Source organism: Diaporthe citri (assembly GCF_014595645.1).
Source record: "Diaporthe citri strain NFHF-8-4 chromosome Unknown scaffold_8, whole genome shotgun sequence".
Classification (NCBI taxonomy): domain Eukaryota; kingdom Fungi; phylum Ascomycota; class Sordariomycetes; order Diaporthales; family Diaporthaceae; genus Diaporthe; species Diaporthe citri.
This window is the reverse complement of record NW_025064853.1, coordinates 31,337-54,098: the sequence shown is the minus strand read 5'-3', so window position 1 is coordinate 54,098 and position 22,762 is coordinate 31,337. Positions and strand designations below refer to the sequence as shown.

Sequence of the window (22,762 nt, the reverse complement as noted above, 5' to 3'; positions counted from 1 at the left end):
ACATGGGTAGGTAGGTACCCACTGCGGCTCCTGCAGGAAGCCGCTTGTAGCTTAGTCATCTTCTTCACCCATGCTCAACCTCCTGCCCCCAAATGCAGCACCCTTCTTTGCCTTTGTCCGGAGGCCACGTCTGTATATTCAGGGAATTTGTATCGATCTTGATTCGGAAGGCCACAAAATGAGCCAGGTCAAATTATTGTGTTTATACCTTGATTCGAGGATGTATCACAATCCGTCCACACTCGGTAACAGTTCTCACCAGACCTATGGTGCTTGACGGGAGCTTCTTCAGTCTTTTGTGAGAGCATGCCTCGAGTGCTTTGTTACTCAGAGGCTCAGGCCAGTTGGTGCCGTCTGCTGGGTCTTTAAATACTGTGGCATCTTCGTCATGACCGTCTCGTTCCATGCTAGGTACTGTCGCAATGCCACATAAACCGACCGATTGCTGTCAAGCAAGACCTCATTCCGCCTAGATTCTCTGCGGCTCCTGTGCCTTGTCAAGTGTGACCCAGACCAGATGAATTCCTTTGCTCGCTTATTGGTCTAAACAAGTTCTCACAAGATTCGCAAGGCATGTTTCCAAATGAATATAGAGTGTAGTAGATTTTGCGCACTGTTTTTCCACATGTTGGTCTTCCCCGTGCTTCTACGAGGATAGTTCCTCAGCAACGCCAATGAAATGTGCAATCCGAGAACCTGTAATACTTTAATTCGTGTCGAATTGGCTTTGGATCCTTTCTGGAAGACGTTCATAACCTGCCATTGTCGATAATCTACCACATATCACCACCGGTTCGGGAACTTCTTATCTGTTCTTCCAGTGGAAGAACAGCCATCGGCCCAAACACTAGCCGCCGTTCTATTCTTCCATTGTTTGTTTAAGTCAGCGTTTGGATGAATGTGTTTGAAGTCAAACGATGTAGCACTTTCTCTCTACGTGCGCAAAGATGCCTGAGTCACAATCAACCTGGGGTAGTCATCCAAAGGTTGCCGGGTCATACCATCCTGGTGCAAGTTACCCGGCTCCCATTGCCTGTTTGAAGCCTCCTAGGTTATGATGAAGATCCTTCCAATCCAAGAATCTGAGCGGCATGGAAAGAAAGCTTCTCTGCGACATATACGACAATCAAGACACCGACATCATGACTTTCACCGGTATCAATTCTCGTAGCATCGGGGAGGCTCGTAGTGGCAACAGTGAGCCTGGCTACTTGACCACCCTGAACGGTAGAATGGCCATTGCACTCACTCTGTACTCTGCTTACTTCTCCTACAGGCTCTGCTCTGCGTAATCCCAACTCCAGCCAGCGAGTTGGCAACCAGCTTCGGGGGACTCTTCTTCTCCAGGATTTCAACCTCATTGAGCTGATCCAGTCCCTTGACCGTGAGCGCATCCCGGAGAGGTAAGTCCTTGTCTCACAGATTTGCATGAAGCCTTTGGTAACTTTGTACAGGGTCGTCCATGCCAGGGGGTGTGGCGCCAGTGGCTATTTCGAGGTCACCCAGGACATGACTGACTTGACATCTGCCGACTTTCTGAGCCGTGTTGGAAAGCGCACTCCACTCCTTGCGCGCTTTTCAACTACAGCTGGTGAGAAGGGTTCGCCTGAGACGGTTCGCGACGTGAGGGGATCTGCTTTCAAGCTCTACACGGACCAGGGAAATCTCGATTGGGTCTTCTTGAGCCAGGTAAAATACCAGGCCACTCAGACGGTGGTATTCGGGTATAGCTAATCATGACCAAAGCCTGTCTTCTCGATTCGTGACCCGGCCAAATTTCCCTCTTTCGTCCACGCTACGAAGAAGAACCCGCGAAGTGGTCTACCTGATCACTCGATGTTCTGGGAGTGTGTACCTTGCCCTTGTACACACCGCCCGAGTGTACTCGCTAACACTATTCCTAGTTACTTCAACAACAACCCCGAAGCTATTCATTTCTTAATGTTCCTCTTCAGTGACCGGGCTACCCCTGATGGATTTCATTATGCGGATATTTTCTCGGTCAATACCTACCGTTTTACAAAGGCAGTAAGACATCAACACAAAGACATAAGAAATAACTGATCCGTTATTGTACAAGGCCTAATCTAATTCCACTGGTAGGATGGCACATCCCAATACGTGAAGCTCCACATCAAGTCGAACCAAGGCAGCCAGTACCTCACTTCCTCCGAGGCCAAGAAACGTGCCGGTGAGGACCCCGACTACATGACGCGGTCTTTGCACAACGGAATCGAAGCTGGCTCGTTCCCCTCTTGGGACGTCTATGGCCAGTTCATCAGTCCTGATGTTGTGGAGAGCTACCCCATCAATATCTTTGACCCTGTAGGTTGAAACCCTCTCTTGAAGACCACTACTGGCGCGCCTCCTTGAAGGAACTCCTGGGACCTGTGACTATGGGTGCTGTGTGACTGATTAATTGACGTGTTGCAGACCAAAACGCTGCTGTCAAAAGACTTTCCCTACCGCCCGTTCGGTCGCATTGTTCTGAACAAGAACGTTGGGGACAACTTTGGCGAGGTTGAGCAGGCGGCTTTCAGCCCGGCCAACGTCGTACCAGGTTGGGCGCTCACCAGTGATCCCAGTGCGTCTTGTCTCTCGGTAAATAGAAGGCGTCACCGTGCTGACCACTTTGGCAGTTCTTCAAATCCGAGCATTTGCATACCAAGATACCCAGCGTTATCGTCTTGGTCCCAATTTCTACCAGCTTCCAGTCAATCGTCCCAAGAACAGCTTCGACCCTCTGCATCGCGATGGTGCTGGCAACTACAATGGCCTTGGGAACACTCCGTCCTACTACCCGTCCACCTATCAGCACTACGAGGACGCCCCTCAATATGCGTCTGCCAATGAGGAGAACTGGTGCGGCCCTGTTGTTGACCATGAGAGTAAGTTGACCGAGGACGACTTCGCGCAGCCTCGTGACTTCTGGGTGCGCATTCTTCCCAAGGATGCAGGCCAGCAGGAGAACCTGGTAGGCAACATTGCCGAGCATCTCGCTCAGGCTCTGCCTGAGATCCGCAAGCAGACCTACGGTATGTTCTGATGTACAGACCAAGGCAATTTAATGATATTGACAACTGCAGCTCTCTTCCGGCGCGTCCACCAGGATCTCGGGCGCCAGATCCGCATCGCCACTGAGAAGTGGGCAGAGGAGATCGAGATAAGCAAGGTCGATGACCAGTTGCGGAGCCTCAACCTGGACTTCCAGCCTCGCAGTGCCCGAACTGCCCTCGACAAGAACGAGGACCTGCCCTGCAGCCTGGATCTTCCTGCTCCGAACGCTGGCATTTTTTCAGGCAAGCAGGCTTTCCATTCCTAAGGGGCACCTTTGCGTTCGCATAGCTCCAAGGCGCTTCCTCGGCTCGGGACCAGACACGCATTCGATTCATCTCTTCTAGTGCATAGTGTGCGTACTATAACCGGACAGGTACGGAGGGGGAGGAACAAGGTGGGCGGATTGCTGAAGTTGATCTCAAGCCACGGGTACCTCGATCCGCGGATGGACTCATGGGAATTCCATCCTAAGACGTCGTTTAATAAGGTTGCTTGCGGGCAAGCAGGTCCCCACTGAGTGTTCTTTCCCCCCCCCCTTCGGGGGGGGGGGGTGTTGGCGGAACGTTGGGCACAGTCCTCTTCCGAGCCTGCAGTCGTTCGTCGAGTTTTGGCCCTAGAAAATGACATTTCTTTCCATTCCGTGAAGTCCCTCGTGTCGATCAGAAATGCAGAGTAAACCACCAAGTCCTCTGGTGAAGTTCTGATGCCCAAGGAATGGACTTATGTCTGACCGAAACAAATTTTGGTGGTGACGCTAGAAGCAACTGGGCTGATTTGGCTTTATGAATGGTGCTGGTGGTGGCCTCGCTGGCTGGAGATGGGTATTGAATACTTTTCTTAGGAGAACAAACCTTTAACGTCTATCACCACGACTGTGCCATCACATTAACGCCTCACCCTGGGATGCCTTAGTTGGGAAATCTATAGTATTCCGCACACATGAAGCCCTACCGTCTCCCATCCACCCCGGCGGCGGCATCTCCCTTTCCCATGCATCGCGATACACACAAGTTACGCTTGTAGGCTCCTCCGGGTCCACACGGTGCAAATTGGTCTCATTCGGCAAGATAGGGAAAGGGCAATCTTTGCGGCCAGGGCGGCTGCTTCCGACTCCCTGTCCACTGACCTCTTTGTTGTTGTTGTCAGAAAGTCCACCAAGGTTGTCTTTTGCTCATCTGTGAGCTTTGAGATCCTGTACGTGACCTGGTCACGGTCGGGGTGCAGATAGACAGCGTCCGGGTCCGACCCTGAGCGATCGAAGAGCACCACACCCCCGATAATGCGGGACTCAGCCCGATAGCCCGCCACATCCGCAGCGCCGTTGGGATAATGATCATGGTTGATGTACCAAGCGTGATGGAAGAGCGTAGGAGGCGGTCCATGAGGGTGGAACTCCCACCACGTGTCCCAGTAGCTATCTGGGTCCTTAGGTGGTTCCCAGGCATGCACCTTGTGCACAGTAGATGAGGATCCAGGAGCTAGATCAGGATTGTTCTTGTAGAGCTTTACAGCTATTTGGTGTATTGCTACAGCTAGGGTTTCGATGAGCCTGGTCTTGAAGACTCTCGATCCAGGTGCGGCAGCTTGAAATGCATTTAGAAGCGGAATGTCGAATCGTAGAAGCTGGACATCAAAGCCCTCGCGGAACGCACGAACCTCATCTAGACTCTTGGGGCTGAGCTCGGTGTGCTTGAAGATGGGATGGTCTGGGAGAGGCAGTCCGTCTTGGACCTGGGCGAAAGTCATCTCAGCAATGTCCGTTGAGAGGACGTTGAGAGGACATTGGCAATCGCTTCAGTGACAGCAACTCGATGAGGGTCATCAAGTATGTCGATGGGGGATTTGTGAAATCTGTTCCCCATAGAGGTGGTGTTATTCATGTGCTGGTCTGCAGATTGCTGTTCCATAACGACAAGACCTATTTTTCAAAAGGAAAATAAGGAATGAGGAATGGATGCTTAAGTAGATCTTGTAAACCTGAGGCTATGGGAGTAGTGTGTGGGTAGGTAGATACCTAGGTACCCAGGAAGGTACCCAGGTGGTGCAGGGGCTCTCAGGTCCGGCTGGGCCTACAGGGAACGCCCCGCTAGACCTCAGTTTAGAGGCTGTATCGCCGCATCAGTACCTCGAAGGCTAGTAAACAGATTAACAACAATTACAGAATACATAGAACAGCACGGCCTACTTACACCTTCACTTACACCAAGTCCAATACCTCATAACCAAATCGTTTTTTTTACCCTCTGTGGTCCCTGGACTCATAATGACAGATCGGTACGGTCACCCACGGCAGACCGTCTTCGGTCGGAGGCACGCGTCGGCAGCCGCGACCGTCTCATACTCAGACACAAGACAACCTCACCCACCCGCACCGTCCGCCGCGCAACAACCACAGCCAGGCGGCCCACCTCACCCAAACGCCTCGTCCAACGCTGGTGTCCGCAGGAACCTCTTCCAGGGCCAGCTCACAAGACGGCCTACGGCAGGACCTGGCAGCAGCAACCCCAACGAGGCGGGGGCGCCTGGCAGGAACGCGGGCGACCTCGGCGGCATGGAGGTAGAGGAGGACGAGTCTGCGTCGTCTGACATTGTGGTCCGCGACAAGAACGGGGAAGTAGAGCTGGACGAGCCGCCGACGCTGGTGGTGGACGATCCAGACGAGATCGCGCTTGACATGCGCCAAGAGAACGAGAGTGAGCTAGCTGCAATGATGATGCATCATGATTTTATGTTGTTGTCTAGAGGTTGGCTCGGGACGCTGATCATGGCTTGTCATACAGAGGAGAGGCAGAGACTCGCCGACGCGGTGAAGCACCACCAGAACATCGTGAACCAGAATAGTGTTCCGGCTCAGCCAGAGGGTGAGTGCTTACTACCATGCCACCTTCACTGCTTGTGGACGTCTACTTACACCGGACTTCCAAGAATTATTCGAAGCCGTAAGGGCCAGTCTCAGAGCCAAAGTCGCGGCCTTGTCAGAAGACAATTGGATGTATGAGAAGGAGGACGAACCACGGCTGGTCTGAGACCAGACGGGATATCACCTAATACTTTTCCTATGCCGAACTTGCTATGCTGTCTGTGGGTATCATGTATCATCCATCACCAACAGTACCAATATCAGCCAGGGTTATGGCTACCCGCCCCTCTAATCTAGACCCTCAGCACTTGGGGCCTCAACCCGCCTGACAGGCGGCTTCCTCGCCCCGGCACCACCCCCGCCGGGCGCGCCCCCGAACAGGCTGCCCATCATGTCGAGCAGTGGGTTGTTCTGCCGCGGTCTTTGGATGCCAAAGTACATCTCGGCAATCATCTCGAGCGACTCATCCCAAGCCCCGGCCTCCGCTATGTGCGCCGCGTACTTGGCCTGCAGCTGCTTGAACAGGTCCGGGCTCGCCTTCTGCACGGCGAGTAGCAGGAGGCCCAGGAAGTTCAGCAGCGGCAGGCTGGGGAAGATGCGCACGTCCGTGCTGCCCGAGGCGACGTCCTGCACGCCCAGCCCGGCGCCCTTCTCCTCGCTAAGCGCGGACGTGAAGGCCCTGTAGGACGTGTTGGCCGCACGCACGTTGGCGACGAGGAGGTACGGCAGCACCGCGCGCGCACAGTACAGGGCCGCCGTGTGGCTGCCGTCCTCCTTGTACCACTCGTACTCAATGCGTGTCAGCACCTCGGCCGAGTCGCGCGTGCCCAGGACCAGGTGGCGCTCTGCCTCGTAGGTCTCGTGCTCCGAAGCGTACAGGCTGCCTGCGACGTGGTGTAGTTCTGGGTCCCCCGCGGGGTACTCGCCAAACTTGGAGGACCATCTGCCAGGCCGTGCGTGTTAGCCATCGTGATCATCGCGGGTGGTTCTTTGGTGAGGGGCGTCCACAGGCACAAGTGACACTCACGCAATCATCTCCCCAACGAACTTCTTCCTCGTCGGCTCCCCGGCCGGGAACAGCCGCAGGCACGTCAACAGCCTGCCCCGCGAGGTGGCGTCTGGTTTCAGCTCGGCCTGCTTGTAGACGTCGACCAGGAACACGCAGAGATCGCCGCCGCTGCCGCCCTCGCCAGCCTTGAGAAGCGACTGCGCCACATTGTCGAGGATCTCGATCGCCGCGTTCCAGTTCGAGGCCTTGATGTACCGCGCTGCCACCACGCGGGTCTGCTGCTGGGCTTCGTAGTATTGCCCCTCACCGATGCGGGCTTGCAGCCGCGTGATGATTTTTTCGATCTTGTCGGCCTTGGGGTTTGCCATGTTCTCTGGTCGGGTGTGGTGAGATGTTTCTAGGAGACTGCTGGACGGGTCGACGGTGTGGGCAGGTTGTTGCCGAGGAGTCCGAGAACAGGTTGTGGGAGGCAAGCGTTTTAGATGTGGTCAGTGAAGCTGTTCCTGAGCTCGAAGCTCCAGCCCCTCCACTGTTGGCAGTGCCACCGGGCAAGAGAGGGTTAGGGTCTCGGCAGCTAGGGATGGGGTTGGGAGGGGGGTCTCCAGTCGGGTATTGGGAATTGGAGTCTACTCCATCACTCTCCTTACTTCACAAGCCATCAGAAACCATTGTGTGAGTACCAATTGCAGCCTCATGGGTTCCTCAGTTGAGCTCATCTCTATCCATATACTCGCTGTCTCTTTCTAAATGATCTGATCTAACATGCCTTCAGAGTCTGCGAGCGTTTGAGCCTCGCTCCAGTCTCTTTTCTGAACAGCACTTTCTCCTCACAATCCAGAAAGCCTCAAAAAACAACCAGCTCATCCCTATGAACAAGAGAAACGCTGCTCTTGGAGACAATCTTGATGAGAAAACCCGTCTCTGCCATCCAGGTTGGCGGCACAAAGAAATGCCTTGTGTAGCTCTTCGCATCGGGGAGATTCTTAAGCACAGAGCAAATCCAACCCCTGCTGTCCAGGAACAGGAGCGAGGACTTGTGCAAGCCCAGCACTCTCTTCACATTGCTCTCGAGCAACTGCTTGACACATCTTGTGGGGGCCTCCTCGCTGTCAGGCTGCAGCTGCGACATGTCGACGAAAATGAAGCCATCTTGGCCGTCTTCGAGGCGACCTGCATTGATGAAGAAGTCGGAATCCTCTGGGACCGCCCATTCTCGTGATAGTGATACGTAAGCCTGATCGGATATGGCTATGGGTATACCACCTTCCGGAGTCAAATACCGGAATGTTGTCCATTCATAGATTTGTATGGAATTGTCTTGAAACATGGGCAGTCTTGAGCGTCCTTTGGAGGGTCATTATCTAGTTGTCCCTCGCCCCATGCATAGAATGATGGACGTGCCGTCAGCCAGGAGCAGGTACCCGGACGCTGCTTCCCCGACATCGTGAGAATTTCAGCGTCTGGTCGTTCTTCGACGCCCAAGGAGGCTGATATTAGCCTCATCTCCGATTTGAAGTCGCCATGGCGGCGGGAATCATCTATTGCTGTTGTCAGAAGTGTGCGTATGGGTGTAATGGATGTTACTTGCAGCTCATTCCGATTTCTTCAACGGCAGTTAGAAGACATCTCTTCAATATCAGATAATTCGGGTGGTAGGGGCTGTCGAACTTGCACACACGTCGATGATCGGCGTCGAGGTACTGTGTGTGCTCGCCTGGGAGCCCTGCATAAGAAAATATCAGTGTGTAAATTCAGACGTGTGGTGATCTCGCGTTAAGCATACCCATAACGGCCGATTCTCCCTCAACAATAAGTATAGAGGTAACGCCAATTTTGGTCGGAACTCCCTCAAAGAAAGACCATAGTTGCAAGTCTTTACAGACATAACGGAACTCGTCATTGATTGCCTGAGATAGGGTCCATCAGTGTCATGTCCAAAGAAGCCAAGAAGGTCGAACCACTTTGGCCGAGCGTATTTCGAAGTCTGCCCTACCTGCAATGTCCCCGATCCAGGAAGAAGTTCATTGACAAAAGCTTTGCCCCCTTGGAACACTGCTGTGGAAAGAAACCTCGACAGAAGTTGAGGGCATCTCGTACCCTGCGCAATTAAACTTTACCAGTGAGTTACAAGCGACTTGCACGCAATGGTCAATCCGCAGGATCTGAGTAGGCACGTAGGAGTTTGCCCGGCCCAATGCATTTCCACTGTACAGTAGGTTGGTGCTGCGGGGAATCACCAGGGTGACACCAGCTTCCCGGCATATATCCTCCTACACTCCAGCAACAGGGGCTGTGCCTCTGCTTTGCACAATTAGCTGCGGATTTACAACCTCGATCCGTTGACAATCATGCAGTTGGCGGTCTCGAAGCACGCCGGCGCTTGCAGCTGGTGTTTCAATGGCCAGCAGGCCGCACTTAGCCTGACCCAAGAAACGACATCGTCCGTCCGGGTAGGCTATTTTCGCCAGTCACCAGCCCCCAACAGACATGGAGGGCTCCTAAGCATTTGATAGACTCCGCGAGACCACCAAATTGAGTAGTGCTTGTTAAATCTTGTCCCTTCTATCCAGAGTCTATTCAGAAGCCGTCGCGCAAAGTAATTCGACGAAGGCAGGGCTTCAGTATGGTCAAAATTGACTTAGCAGCTCGTTTGGAGGGCATTGATCCCTTTGGCGAGAATGTCCTCCTGGATGAGGGCATCATGGAAGGTATCTTGAGCCAGCCGCCCTCAAGCCACTGCTACACATGCTCTACTCGGTACTGACCAAACCCTGCCAGCTCTGCCTGCTGGATGCAGAGTGATATCGACATCTCGAGCTGGCCAAAGCCCTCTGGGTCGAGACAATGAGAATAGAAGTCGAGCTCCCCGATGGCAGTGTCCAAGTGATCTTCAAAAAGGTAAATCGTTCTTCTCGTGACAGTCCCCAAGCGTCCAGCTTACAAGCTCTCATCAGGGTGCAGCTGGAGCGGCCGGCCTACTCATGGTGAAGGGTACATTTGAGTCAGAGAAGACTTTGTACGACTTTCATTCCCGAGTATGTCGCCCGGCCAGTAGCCTTTGGCACTTACAAGTCTCTAACGGACGCGCATTTCTACATGTATGATCTGTCGATGCCCGTGTTCCCCGCGCAAGCTCTCAGATGAGCCGATCTGACATTATACAGAGCCGACTTCGTGGAGATGGACGAGGTACCCCCCAATGTCAAGGACTGGGCGACCTGCGTTTCCACATTGCATGCGAGAACTATGGGAAAATCCCCCAAAAGAAAATTCGGGTTTCATTCAACCACTCATTTAGGTATGTCCCTTTTCTAATTTACCTATGTATCATCGTGTTTGTCACTGCCCTGGCGATATTTCCGATGGAAACAGCCCCAACACCAAGAGCGTCTCCCAGAGCCAAATGGGGCAATTCCTTTGGTTGGCTTGGTATCCAAATTTTATCCGAGCCCTGGAATTATCTTGCTGACCAACGGAAAATAGCCAACATACCAATCAGCAGCAGCTGGAGCTCAACTTGGGAAGAATGTTTCTCCAACGTGATGAGCTCTCTGTGTGAGATAGAGGAGCAACAGCGAGGCCCCCAGGACGAATGGACCAAGGCGAAGAAAGTCCTGTTCGAAGTTATCATTCCCCGGTATCTGAGACCACTCGAGTCTGAGGGGCGGTCCATTCAGCCGTGCTTATTACATTGTGACCTATGGCCCGGTAACACCATGCCGCACTCAGATTCTCCAGACAAGTTGTGCATCTTCGATTCCGCGGCCATATGGGGCCATAATGAGAGTGAGCTTCCTGCACAAAGACAGACCAGTGACCTGCATGACTAAACATCGACTTCGTAGTGGATCTTGGCGTCACCCGCCGTGAAGTTTGGAACCTCGAACGTCATGGTGAAATCTATAGGGAATTAATGGGCGTATCGGAGCCTCAGAAAGACTATGACAATCGTCTTGAGCTGTACGGGTTCAAAGGATTGGTTCGTCGATCTGCCATGTACTTTAGAGAACCAAACCGAAGAGTACTGTAAGTTACAAGGACCCAGATGTCTGCACGGAGTCTTCAAGTCTCTAGAAGGCTTACTCTTCTTAGTGCTTTTCAAGCGATTCAAAAGCTGGCAGACAAAGCTTTGACGGGACCGTCCTCATTGCAATCTAGTCGAATTGAGCCTATAAAAATGGGAACAAATGCGGGCGAAGTCTCATAGAATGCCGGAACAAGCTCGTAGACCAACGCATCATTTTGTATCCGAGCACTTCTCGTCCACAGAGAGATTCCAATTCAAGGATTTGTGACAGTGCTCACTGCCGCAATTCGCTCATTCAATGTTTGCGTTGGATCGATCCCAGGAGAATTCCTTACAACCAATCACACTGTGTAAAAGTACGCGCAGAGCTGCAAATCTACGGGTAGCGGACCAAAAACTCGAAACTCTATTATAAGAACGGGCAAAGAGAAGCTGTATGTTTAATGGACTCCAGAGCGCATTACAATTTTTGTGTGCCCTTAAACACGCACATGCATCCCGCAGGATTGGCAGTCATTATTTCCGGATCTGCTTCAATAGTACTCAACACTGGATCTAAAATTATTTGACACTACTGCACCTTGTAAAAAGTTGGTCTGTTGATGATTCCCTGCGCCTCCGTCCCCGCTCTCAATGTCGCATCCCTGCCTGTTCGCCCACGAGTCCGACAGAAGAAGTCCATCCCACTTATTTGACGTTCCCTCGTTCTGCGGAGCGCCGTATATCCTGGGAAACATTTAAATCGACCAGTTTTTGTTTGAGTTGACCTAAGCGAGCAATGGAGTCCACCAAGGAAGAAAAAAAACATCAAACACCATCAGCTACGACGGCCGAGGTTGAGGAGGAGGAGGAGGAGGAGGAGGAGGAGGAAGAAGCTCGCAGAAAAGGAACTCGACAATGGTGCAGTGTCCATCGACGCTTCCACCCCAGAGCCCCCGTTTTCTGTCTTCACCCGCGGGCAGAAGCGATGGATAAGCTGGATGGCCTCATTCGGGGCCATGTTCTCTACTCTTAACAGTTTCATCTATTTCCCTGCCGTCGTGCCAATGGCCAGGGATCTGAACGTCTCCGTTGCCCTTATCAATCTGACGATCACCTGCTATCTGATTGTGGCTGGGCTGGCCCCGGCTGTGATGGGAGATCTGGCCGACCATGACGGGAGGAGACCTGTCTATCTCCTGATGTTTGTTCTCATGCTAGGCGCCAATATCGGGTTGGCTGTGCAAGACTCGTACCCGGTACTGTTTGCATTGAGAATTATACAGAGCGCCGGCTCGTCAGGGACCTTCGGTGCGGCACACGGGGTAATCTCCGATGTCGCCAAAATTGAAGAAAGAGGCTCATACACTGGCACTCTTATCCTCTTGTAAGGTCTTGGCTTTGTCGTTTCGCCCGATAAAGTGCGGTCTGGTGTGACTTTGTAAAAGCTCTTGCTGAAAATACTGCAGTACAAACACGGCGCCCAGCTTCGGCCCAGTGTAACGAGGCACACAAGGGCTTCTAGAACCAGATCAGGGAACTAAATGGGGTTACTAACAGCCAATTTAATTAAAGTATCTTGCAAAGTATGTGTATATAAGAGAAGCTAATGCTAAGCGGGCTATGAAAGGTATGATATATTAAAAGAAAAGGGAGTGCTTAGTTATCCCTTAATATGCCTAGCTTTTAAAAAATGCATATATCCTTATGCGCTTTAATGTAATTAAATAATCTTATAATTAATTCTTTATTAAAAGTTTTTAATCTTAATTTATTTATTATTTATTTTTATTATTCTTTTTATTATTTTACTTATTAAATTTATTAACTTAATTAATAAATTTATTAAATTTAGTAACTTATTTAATAATTTTATTAAGTTTATTAACTTACTTAAATTTAATAGCTTAATTAAATTTAACGGCTTAATTAAGCTTATTAATTTAATTAATAAAAGATAAGTTTAAATTAATAATAAATATATTTATAATAATTATAATTAAAATAAAGGCATTAATAATAATAATTTAAAGGTTTTAATTAATAGCTTTATTATTATTTATAATATAAATATTAATTTATATATCTTTTTTCTCCTTTTTTAAGCCTTAATAATATTATAACCCTGGCTTTTTAAAAGCGGTCCGCTGCAAATTGCTGCTTAATTCAAGGGGGTTGGAGTTTAATTACATAAGCTGCTAACTTAAATAAAACTTTATAACCATCCCAAACCTATTTTATAGCTCTTTAAGCTATATCTTATTAATAAAGCTTATATTTATTAAGGATAAAGCTTATATATAACTATTAAATTATTAATTACCTGCTTAATATTTACTTACTTAAACCTACCTGCTTATTATTATAACATTACATAGCTCTTTCCCTTTAAACATTAATAATATATTTAAATGCCTTAATTCACTCTTAAATATTAACTCTTTAAAGGAGTTAATACGTTATGTTATAAAATATGCCCTTAATTAAATATTATATTTATAAAATATTAATTAATATGCTTTTGCTTTAAAAAAGAAAGTTTCTTTCTTTTAAATTAAAATCTTAAATTACAACGCTATAATTGCTTTTTTATACTTTAATACTTTTGTTAATAAAAAAGTGTTTTATTATTAAAAGGGCTTATATAAAGCTATATAAGAAAAGATTATATAACTTAAACTTAAGAAGTTTCGCCTTTTAAATGCCACTACTTTTATTATATATATACTTAATATTAAACTTGCTTTTATTAAAACTTATTATATTAATTCCTTAATAAATATTATATTAAGAGTGTTTTTACTTATTTTTACCTTAAATTTAAGTTTTATTTAGCTTAATAAAAAAATTATTTAACTTAAAAGAGTTTAATAAAACTTAAAAGGATTTTTAATGCTTTATTTAATAAATTTATATTAAAATAAGTATTAATAAGGATTAATTTTTATTTATAATTACTTACTTAACTTATATAGCTAAATGTTTTATAAGAAAAGTATATAAGTTAATTTTACTTAAAATTACTTATAAAATTTCTTAATTTATTAATTATTTAAAGCTATTTATATACTTAAAAAATGCCTTTAAAAACTTTAACTTAATTTAAAATACTTAAAATTAAATATATTTTTAAAAGTAAAAAAACCTTAATTTTAATTTTTTTTATTTAAGTTTTAATAATTAACCTTAAAAGAAGAAATGATTAAGAAAGCTTTAACCCCTTTATTACTTTAAAGCATTTCTTATAAGCTTTAAAATATACTTTTTTATAACCTTACCTTATTTTAAAATTATTATAAGTTTATTTAATACCTTTAAGCATTAAATAATTATTAATATTAATAATAAATTTTATATATTTAAAGCTTAATTTAACGCCTTATTATACTCCTTATTAAGCTTATTATTACTACCCTTATTATTTTTACCTTAAAATTACTTATATAATAAACCTTAATTAAAAATCTTATAAACTTAAATTCTTAATACTATAATAATAATTATAAGAAACGTTATAAATATTATTATTATAGGTTTTTTAATTACTTTATAGCTTAATGCTTTTAATTAAATATTTATTAATTTTACTTATATAGCTTTTATTTTACTTTCTTAATATTATCTTTACTTTTTTATTTATTTATTTATATTATACCTTATTCTTTTATTTATAAATAAAGTAACTTCCTTACTTAAAGCTTAATAAATAATATAAGTTTAAGATAAGTTGCCTTTAAGCTTTTATAAAGTATTATCTTTAATTCTTTATTATTTATTATTATTATTATTATTATTATTATTATTATTATTATTATTATTATTATTATTATTATTATTATTATTATTATTATTATTATTATTATTATTATTATTATTATTATTATTATTATTATTATTATTATTATTATTATTATTATTATTATTATTATTATTATTATTATTATTATTATTATTATTATTATTATTATTATTATTATTATTATTATTATTATTATTATTATTATTATTATTATTATTATTATTATTATTATTATTATTATTATTATTATTATTATTATTATTATTATTATTATTATTATTATTATTATTATTATTATTATTATTATTATTATTATTATTATTATTATTATTATTATTATTATTATTATTATTATTATTATTATTATTATTATTATTAAATTAATTATTAAGGATAAGTAAAATTAATGCTTAAATATATTTATATTGCTTATATACTTAATATTAAAAGGAAAGGAAATACTTATTTATGCTTTAATTAATATTAAAATTAAAGGAAAGGTTTTTATTAATAAGGAATGGGTTTAAGCTTAAGGAATTTCCTTATTATGTTTAAAGAAATTATTTAGCTTAAAGGTAATTAATAAATAAAGCTTAAAGCAAATTATATTTTATTACGCTTATTTATTTTATTAAATTAATAATTATTATTAAATATATATAATAATATTTATTATTTAACTAGCTTATTACCTTATTATATTAAAATTATTATAATTAAAATAATACAACTTAATTATTTATTTTACTGCTTATATAATTATATTTAATAATAAATATTATTAAAGAAATTGCAACTTATTTAAAAAGCCCTTTAAAATAAAGGCCTTATAAAATATTTTAAAGATTAATTATTTTTATTAACTCTTATCTTATCTTAACATTTTTAAGAAATATAAGCCTTGTTAAGTTACTTTAAAAGCAGCTACTATTTATGCTTAAAAATAGCTATCACTTATTTTTAATAACCTTAAAGTAAATTAATAAGATATTTAAAATTAAGTTTAATATTTCTTATTAAAAGAACTTAAATCCGCTTAAAATATTGCTTAATAAATTTTAAGAGTTTTTAAATATTTTCTTATTTAAGAAAGTTAAAAAACTATCTTTATATTACTTATATAATTATTATATTTAGCTTATTATATATTATATTTTGCAATAAAATTATTATCTTAAAAGAATAATTAAATAAAAACTTATGAAAAGATTTTATTTACTTTAATTCTTTTTATATAGCGTTACTTATTTTATTTATATAAAATTTTTAAAAAGGCCTTCAATTTTATATAAATTACTGCGCCTTAAATAATATTATTATTAAAGATTAATATCTGCTGCTTTTAATTAAGAAGTCCTTAAATATTTTAAAAGAAATAAAATATTTTTTAAAGATTAATATTATTATTACCTTTAATAACTTATAAATATATAAAGAGGAAAAATACTTAACTGCTTTTTATATTTATTTTAAGTTATTTAAAACTATAATAATGCCATTTAAACTTATTATTACATTATTAACCTTTTAAAGATTTATTAATAATGCCTTAAAACTATACTTAAATATATTTTATATTACTTACCTTAATAATATTTTAATTTATAGCTATGTTTAATTAAAATATAAAGAATATTTATAATTAATTTTAATTATCTTATAAAAAGCTAAATTATATATTAAGCTAAAGAAATGCAAATTCTTATTAAAAGAAATAACCTTTTTAAGCTTAATTATAAAGATATATAATTATTACGGTTTAAGCTTTGCCCATTATAATTAGTTAATAAGCTTTGGCCTTATAAGAATAAGCTTTAATGCAAATGCAAATAAAAAGCAAACCTTCTCCTTTATACTTTAAATATAAACCTTATTTAGGTACCTTACGGTAAATAACCTAAGGTAAGCTTATAATATATATTTAAAATCCTTTTATATTATAAATTTATAATATAATTATATAAAACTTAATATAATAAAATTTAAAAAGAATAATAATAGCTTATTAAGCCCTTTTTTATTTTAAGGAATTCTTATTTTAGGAATACTTAGTAACATAATTAATAAAAATAAGGGTTAAGTTTATAAAAATAGGGAGGTAATTAATGCTAAAGGGGCTTAATTTTTTTATATATTTAGTTAGCTAAGAACTTTCCATAATTAATTTTTATCTTATATTAATTTTATAAAAATATTTAAGGGGTAGCTAAAAAGCTTTTTAAAAAAGGTTTGCCTTATATTTAAGGACCTTTTTAAGTAAAGATATGCTAAGCTTAGCTTAATTATATTGCAATAGCGTTATAAAGAGGAAATAATAAAATTTCTTACTTAATTTAATTAATTAGCTTATATAGCAAAGGCTTAAAATTAATTAAATAAATATAAAATATTATTAATAATTAATAGCTTAATCTTTATAATAAAAGCTTAGCTTAATTATAAGGAGTAATTAAATATATTTAAGGCTTTTTACTTTGCCTTATAATAATATAAAGGTATTTTTAATATTATAATAAAAAAAGATAATACTTAACCTTAAAATAATAAAGTAATAAATATTAATATTATAATAATTTTAATAAATAAAATTAAGTATTTTATATATAGCTAATTTAAATATTATAAGTATAATTATTTAAATTATTATAAGAAAATAAGGATATAATTTTTATTAATTAAGGTTAATAAGGAAAAAGAGTTTATTTAAAGGAGTATAAATTTTTTTTTATAAAGTAAGGTTTAAAAATATTATTAGCTTAATATTAGCTTAAGCTTAAAGTAAGTTAGCTATATGCTAATTAATTTAATTTTATAAAAATACTTAAAATTTAAAAAATCCTTATTAATAAAGTAAATTACTTATAATTAAGTATTAATTAATTATAAATTATATAATAAATTTATAATTTTAAGATTTTAAATAAAAAAAGCTTATATAAAAGGCTTGCATTAAAAAATTATAAAAATACTATTAATTTAATTATTAATTTATATTTAAATAATTATTTTTTATTAACTTACTTTAATTAATATATTAAATTATAAAGGCTAAAGTATATTAATTATAAATAATAAGCTAAGCCTTTAATATAATTAAAAGGCATTAAGATATAATTAAATAGCTAGGTAAAGAGTAATATTTAATTTATAATTAAATTATAATATCCTTTATTTTTTATTATATAACTATTCTTTAAAGCCTGCTATAAAAACTTAAAAAAGGAAAATATATTATAGTTTAAGCTTTGCCCATTATAATTAGTTAATGGGCTTTAGCTTTATAAAAATAAGCTTTAATGCAAATATAAATAAAAAGCAAACCTTTTCCTTTGCACTTTAAATATAAACCCCATTCAAGCACCTTATAACAAATAACTCAAGGCTAGCCTATAATAATAATATTTAAATAAACTTAAAAAAGGTTAAAATTATTATTAATAAAAGAACTTTAACTTATTTAATTAATATATAAGCCTTTATAAGATTTAATAACTTTTATTAATATTTTATTTATAACTTTTAAGAAATAATATTATTATTAATTTATTTAATAAGAAAAAAAGTATAATTTAATTTTAACTTTTTTTATAAGAAAGGTTTTAATGCCTTAAAGATAGCCTTTATAAAGGCCTTTATATTAACTTATTTTAATTAAGAAAAAAACATTCTTTTAAAAATTAATGCATTTAATTTTATTTTTATTAAAGTATTATTTTAATATAAAAATAATAAAATTTTATAACTTATTATATTGTTTTTTAAAAAACACTTAATAATTAAATATAATTATAAAATTTATAATAAAAAATTATTAATTATTATTTATTATTTTAAGAAATAATATTTTAAATTAAAAGGTGCTTTATCCTTTATTAAATTATTATAAATTATAAAAACTTAAAGTACTTTATAATAATAAAGCTATTTAATTATTATTAAGCTTATTAAGTTAAATTCTTATATTAATTTAACTTTTAAATTACTTATTACTTAAATAAATAAAATATTAAGCTAAATATATTAATTAAAAGGTTAAAAGATTTCCCTTAAAAAGGAAATAAAACATTATAGCATTAAAACTAAATAACACTTAAGAAATAAAATTTAAACTTTATATTATAACTTAATTAATTCGTTATAAATTAAGTTATAACTATTTTATTAATAATAAAAACTATTTTTTTTTAATTATTACTAACCGTTATATTAAACTTATTTACTTATTTTAAAATAAAGATATATTTATATTATTTAAAAAAGGCTACTTTAAAAACCTAATTCCTTACTTTACTTTAAAGGCTTTAAAAATAGTTTTTTATATTATTTATTATTAATTTTAGCTAAATGCAAAGATTAAAATAATTATTTATATTATAAAAACTATTTATATATTCTTAACTTACTTAAGCTAAAGGCTAAGCTTTTAAACTTTTTTTTTAATTATTAAATACTTTAAGTTTATAAAGACTTATAAGATCTTAAATTGCAAATATTATTAGCCTTAAATGCTATGTTTTATATAATAATAAGTTATAAATTATTATTAATATTATTAAGTAAAGCTAAATAAAAAAGATTATTAAGGCTTATTTAAGTTATTATTTATATTTAAATGCATTTAAAAGAATATTTTTATAACCTTTATTATATATTTATTTATTAATAAAAGCTATAATATTATTATAATTATAATAAATTACTTAATTAAGATAAAATACTTTATCTTATATAAAAAGATTTATAACTTTAAAAAAGTTATTTATTTATTTATAAAATATATTTTAAAATTATATAGCTTATTAATTATTATTATTTTTCATTAAAAACCTTAATTTATATTTAAATTTTAAAAGCACCTTATTTAATGCTTAAAAATCTTTATTATATTATTTATTACGTATTACCTTAAAATTAATAAATAAGTTAAGCAAATAAATATTGCCTTAAAATAATATTTATGCTTATATATAGCTTACCTTTAATATAATTAATTAAATTAATTATTATTAGCTAAATTTACTTTAAATAATATTATTTTTAAAATTATAATTATTATTTTATTTTTTTAAAAATTATAAGTTTTACTTTTAATTAAGTTTTAAATTAATCTTACTTATAAAAAAGCTTATTATTTATAATATTAAAAAGTTTATAATATAAATATAAAAGATTATTAAGTATATAAAAAGTAAAATGCTTATATTTTAAGCTTATTATTAAAAATAAGCTAATTAAAAACATTATCTTGCTTATTAATATTAAGTTAGCTAAGAAGTTTAATTAAATACTTATAATATTAAAATCTTATATTTTATTAAGAAATTAAATTAAAAGAATTATAAATTATCTAAAATTAAAAAAATTATAAGCTTTTAAGCTTACTACTTAATATTACTTAAATTAATAAAATTTATCTTATTTTTTATATTAATTTATTATAACTTATTATTAATAATTCGTTATTTACTTAAAGAAATAAATTATTATTACTTATTAAAGTAAATAAATTATAACAAAAAAAGTTAAGAAAGTTTTAAATCTTTATTAAAATTATTATAATTAAGGCTGCCCTTACTTAAAATATATCATTAAATAAATTAAATATAATAAACTTAAAGAAATGCTTTCTTTATATTTAAAAAACGCTTAAAAAGTTATATATAACTTTTATAAGAAATACTTATATAAGCTTAGCCTTTAAATTAACCTTTTAAGAGTTTAATCTTAAGGAAGGGGATATTATTATAGCCTTAGCTTTTTAAGAGCAATTCGCCGCAAATCACTACTTAACTTAAGGGGGTTAGGGTTTAATTACATAAGCTGTTAACTTAAATAAAACTTTATAATTATTTTAAACTTATTTTATAGCTTTTTAAGCTATATTTTATTAATAAAGCTTATATTTATTAAGGATAAAGCTTATATATAATTAATAAATTATTAATTATTTACTTTATATTTACTTACTTAAACTTGCTTGCTTATTATTATAATAAATAAATTTTTTTAAGCTTAATAATTTTCTTATTTATAAAGAATTTTTTAAAATTATTTAAGTTTTTAGCTTAATTTTATTTTTATCTTTATTTTTATTATTAAATTAATTAAATTTATTAAGTTTTATATTTTTTATTAATATAATATAAAGCTATATATTAAGTATTCTTAAGGCGTTATTTTAAAAGAATTTCTTTAATTAAGCCTTTAAGTTTAAGTTAAGTTTCTTTATTAATTTCTTAATTTTATTATAATTAATATTATTATTATTATTTTATTAATTTATTTAAAACTGCTTTTTAAGTTATATAAAAAGATTTATATTAAGGTTATATTTATTATTTTTTATTAATTATTAATCTTTTTATTATTATAATTTTACTTAATATTTTATTATAAAAGATTAATAATATTAAGGTTTATAATTAAATTAAGGAAATCCTTTTTTAATAATTATAAGTATAATAATTTTTAAATTATATAAAAGAAATAAATAAGCTTATTATAATCCTTTTAAGCAACCTTTTTAATAATATAATAAAGAATATAATATTAATAATAAATATTACTTTAATTATAAAAACTTTTATAATATATATTATAAAGTACTTAAGTTATTATATATTAAGCTATAATCTTTGCATTTTATTCTTTAAGCTTAATAAAAAAGTTTTTATTTAAAATCTTAATTAATAAATATTTAAAGCGTGTTTATATAATATTAATATAATTAATCTTAAAAAGGAATTTTATATTATTATTTTAAATAAAGTAAAGAATTATTATTAATTATTTATTATTTATTATTTATTATTTATTATTTATTATTTATTATTTATTATTTATTATTTATTATTTATTATTTATTATTTATTATAATTATTTAAATATAAACTTTAATAAGGTTATAATAAACTTCCTTATTAAATAAAGCTTAAAAATAAGTTTTAATTTTATTAACTTAAGTATTATAAGGTATAATAATGTAAATTAAAAGCCTTATTATTATATTAATATTTAAAATATAAGATTAATAAATAAATATAAATTATTAACTTTATTAATAGTTAAGCTTATATTATATTAATAAAGCTAATGTTTTTCTTAATTATTATAAATTAATATATTAAAAAAATATAATTACTTAAAAGCAACTTAATTAGTTTATTATTAATAAAATTAAAATTTATTTTAAAAACATATATATTATAAATAAGTTATTATATAAATATATATTATATATAAATTAAGTTAAAAAGCATATAAAAATTTAAAATAATTTATATATTTCCTTTATAAAAAATATAAATATAAGATTTTAAAGTCCCTTATAGGAATAATAAGTATTGTTTATATAAAGGACTGTTTAGGATTAGGCAGCTTTAGCCCGTTAGGATGCCTAATAAGCAATAGCCCTAGCGCTGCATATAAAATAGCTAATATAATTAGGCCTTCTACCTTTCTTCCTTTTATAATTAATAATAATTAATTACTATATTAACTAAACATTATATTATAATATATAACTTAGTTAATATTAATTAATAATTATAAAGGTAATTATAAATTAATAAGGCTTAAAGAAATAATCTTTTAATTATGCTAATTAATATTATTAATATTATAAATTTATATAATGCAATTTATAATAATAATAATACTTAATATATAAAAAAATAGTTATTATAGCAAGAAACCATAGCAAACTCCTTTACCCTTAATATATATATATTTATTATACCTTAAATAACCTTAATAATAACTTTTAAATTTAATAATTATAATTAAAAGAATTAAATTAATATTTATTTTTATTAATAATATATTTACTTATATCTTATTATATAAATAAATATAAAAAAAGGAATTAATTTGCTTCTTAATGGCTAAGTTATAAAAGTAACCCTTAACTTCTTTATTTTTCCCTTAATACTACTTATTTCCTCTTTTTATTACTTTCTTTTTTAAATTAAATATACCCTTATTATTACTTTATTAAAATAATAAGAAATAATAATAATATAATAAATATAA

General features: G+C 35.2%; 6 protein-coding genes across 6 annotated transcripts; 3 read left to right on the top strand and 3 right to left on the bottom strand.

Annotated features, from left to right (window-relative positions):
• Positions 1–1,142: 1,142 nt before the first annotated feature.
• INS49_014412 (uncharacterized protein) lies at positions 1,143–3,322 on the top strand (the record flags this gene model as incomplete). The annotated part of the gene is made up of 9 exons (XM_043175103.1): positions 1,143–1,197; positions 1,277–1,403; positions 1,455–1,689; positions 1,747–1,847; positions 1,905–2,028; positions 2,104–2,325; positions 2,434–2,584; positions 2,640–3,035; positions 3,087–3,322. 9 exons carry the CDS (start codon positions 1,143–1,145, stop codon positions 3,320–3,322), a joined length of 1,647 nt encoding a protein of 548 aa, XP_043020060.1.
• Positions 3,323–4,068: 746 nt separating this feature from the next.
• INS49_014411 (uncharacterized protein) lies at positions 4,069–4,803 on the bottom strand (the record flags this gene model as incomplete). The annotated part of the gene is made up of 1 exon (XM_043175102.1): positions 4,069–4,803. One exon carries the CDS (start codon positions 4,801–4,803, stop codon positions 4,069–4,071), a length of 735 nt encoding a protein of 244 aa, XP_043020059.1.
• Positions 4,804–5,320: 517 nt separating this feature from the next.
• INS49_014410 (uncharacterized protein) lies at positions 5,321–6,083 on the top strand (the record flags this gene model as incomplete). The annotated part of the gene is made up of 3 exons (XM_043175101.1): positions 5,321–5,750; positions 5,838–5,918; positions 5,983–6,083. 3 exons carry the CDS (start codon positions 5,321–5,323, stop codon positions 6,081–6,083), a joined length of 612 nt encoding a protein of 203 aa, XP_043020058.1.
• Positions 6,084–6,205: 122 nt separating this feature from the next.
• Positions 6,206–7,294, bottom strand: INS49_014409 (uncharacterized protein; the record flags this gene model as incomplete). Its single annotated transcript, XM_043175100.1, has 2 exons — positions 6,206–6,860; positions 6,945–7,294. The coding sequence occupies 2 exons, from the start codon at positions 7,292–7,294 to the stop codon at positions 6,206–6,208; spliced, it is 1,005 nt and encodes a 334-aa protein (XP_043020057.1).
• A 476-nt stretch (positions 7,295–7,770) lies between these two features.
• On the bottom strand, positions 7,771–8,253 carry INS49_014408 (uncharacterized protein; the record flags this gene model as incomplete). The annotated part of the gene is made up of 1 exon (XM_043175099.1): positions 7,771–8,253. The coding sequence occupies one exon, from the start codon at positions 8,251–8,253 to the stop codon at positions 7,771–7,773; it is 483 nt and encodes a 160-aa protein (XP_043020056.1).
• Positions 8,254–10,642: 2,389 nt separating this feature from the next.
• INS49_014407 (uncharacterized protein) lies at positions 10,643–12,323 on the top strand (the record flags this gene model as incomplete). The annotated part of the gene is made up of 3 exons (XM_043175098.1): positions 10,643–10,712; positions 10,772–10,905; positions 11,775–12,323. 3 exons carry the CDS (start codon positions 10,643–10,645, stop codon positions 12,321–12,323), a joined length of 753 nt encoding a protein of 250 aa, XP_043020055.1.
• Positions 12,324–22,762: the final 10,439 nt, after the last annotated feature.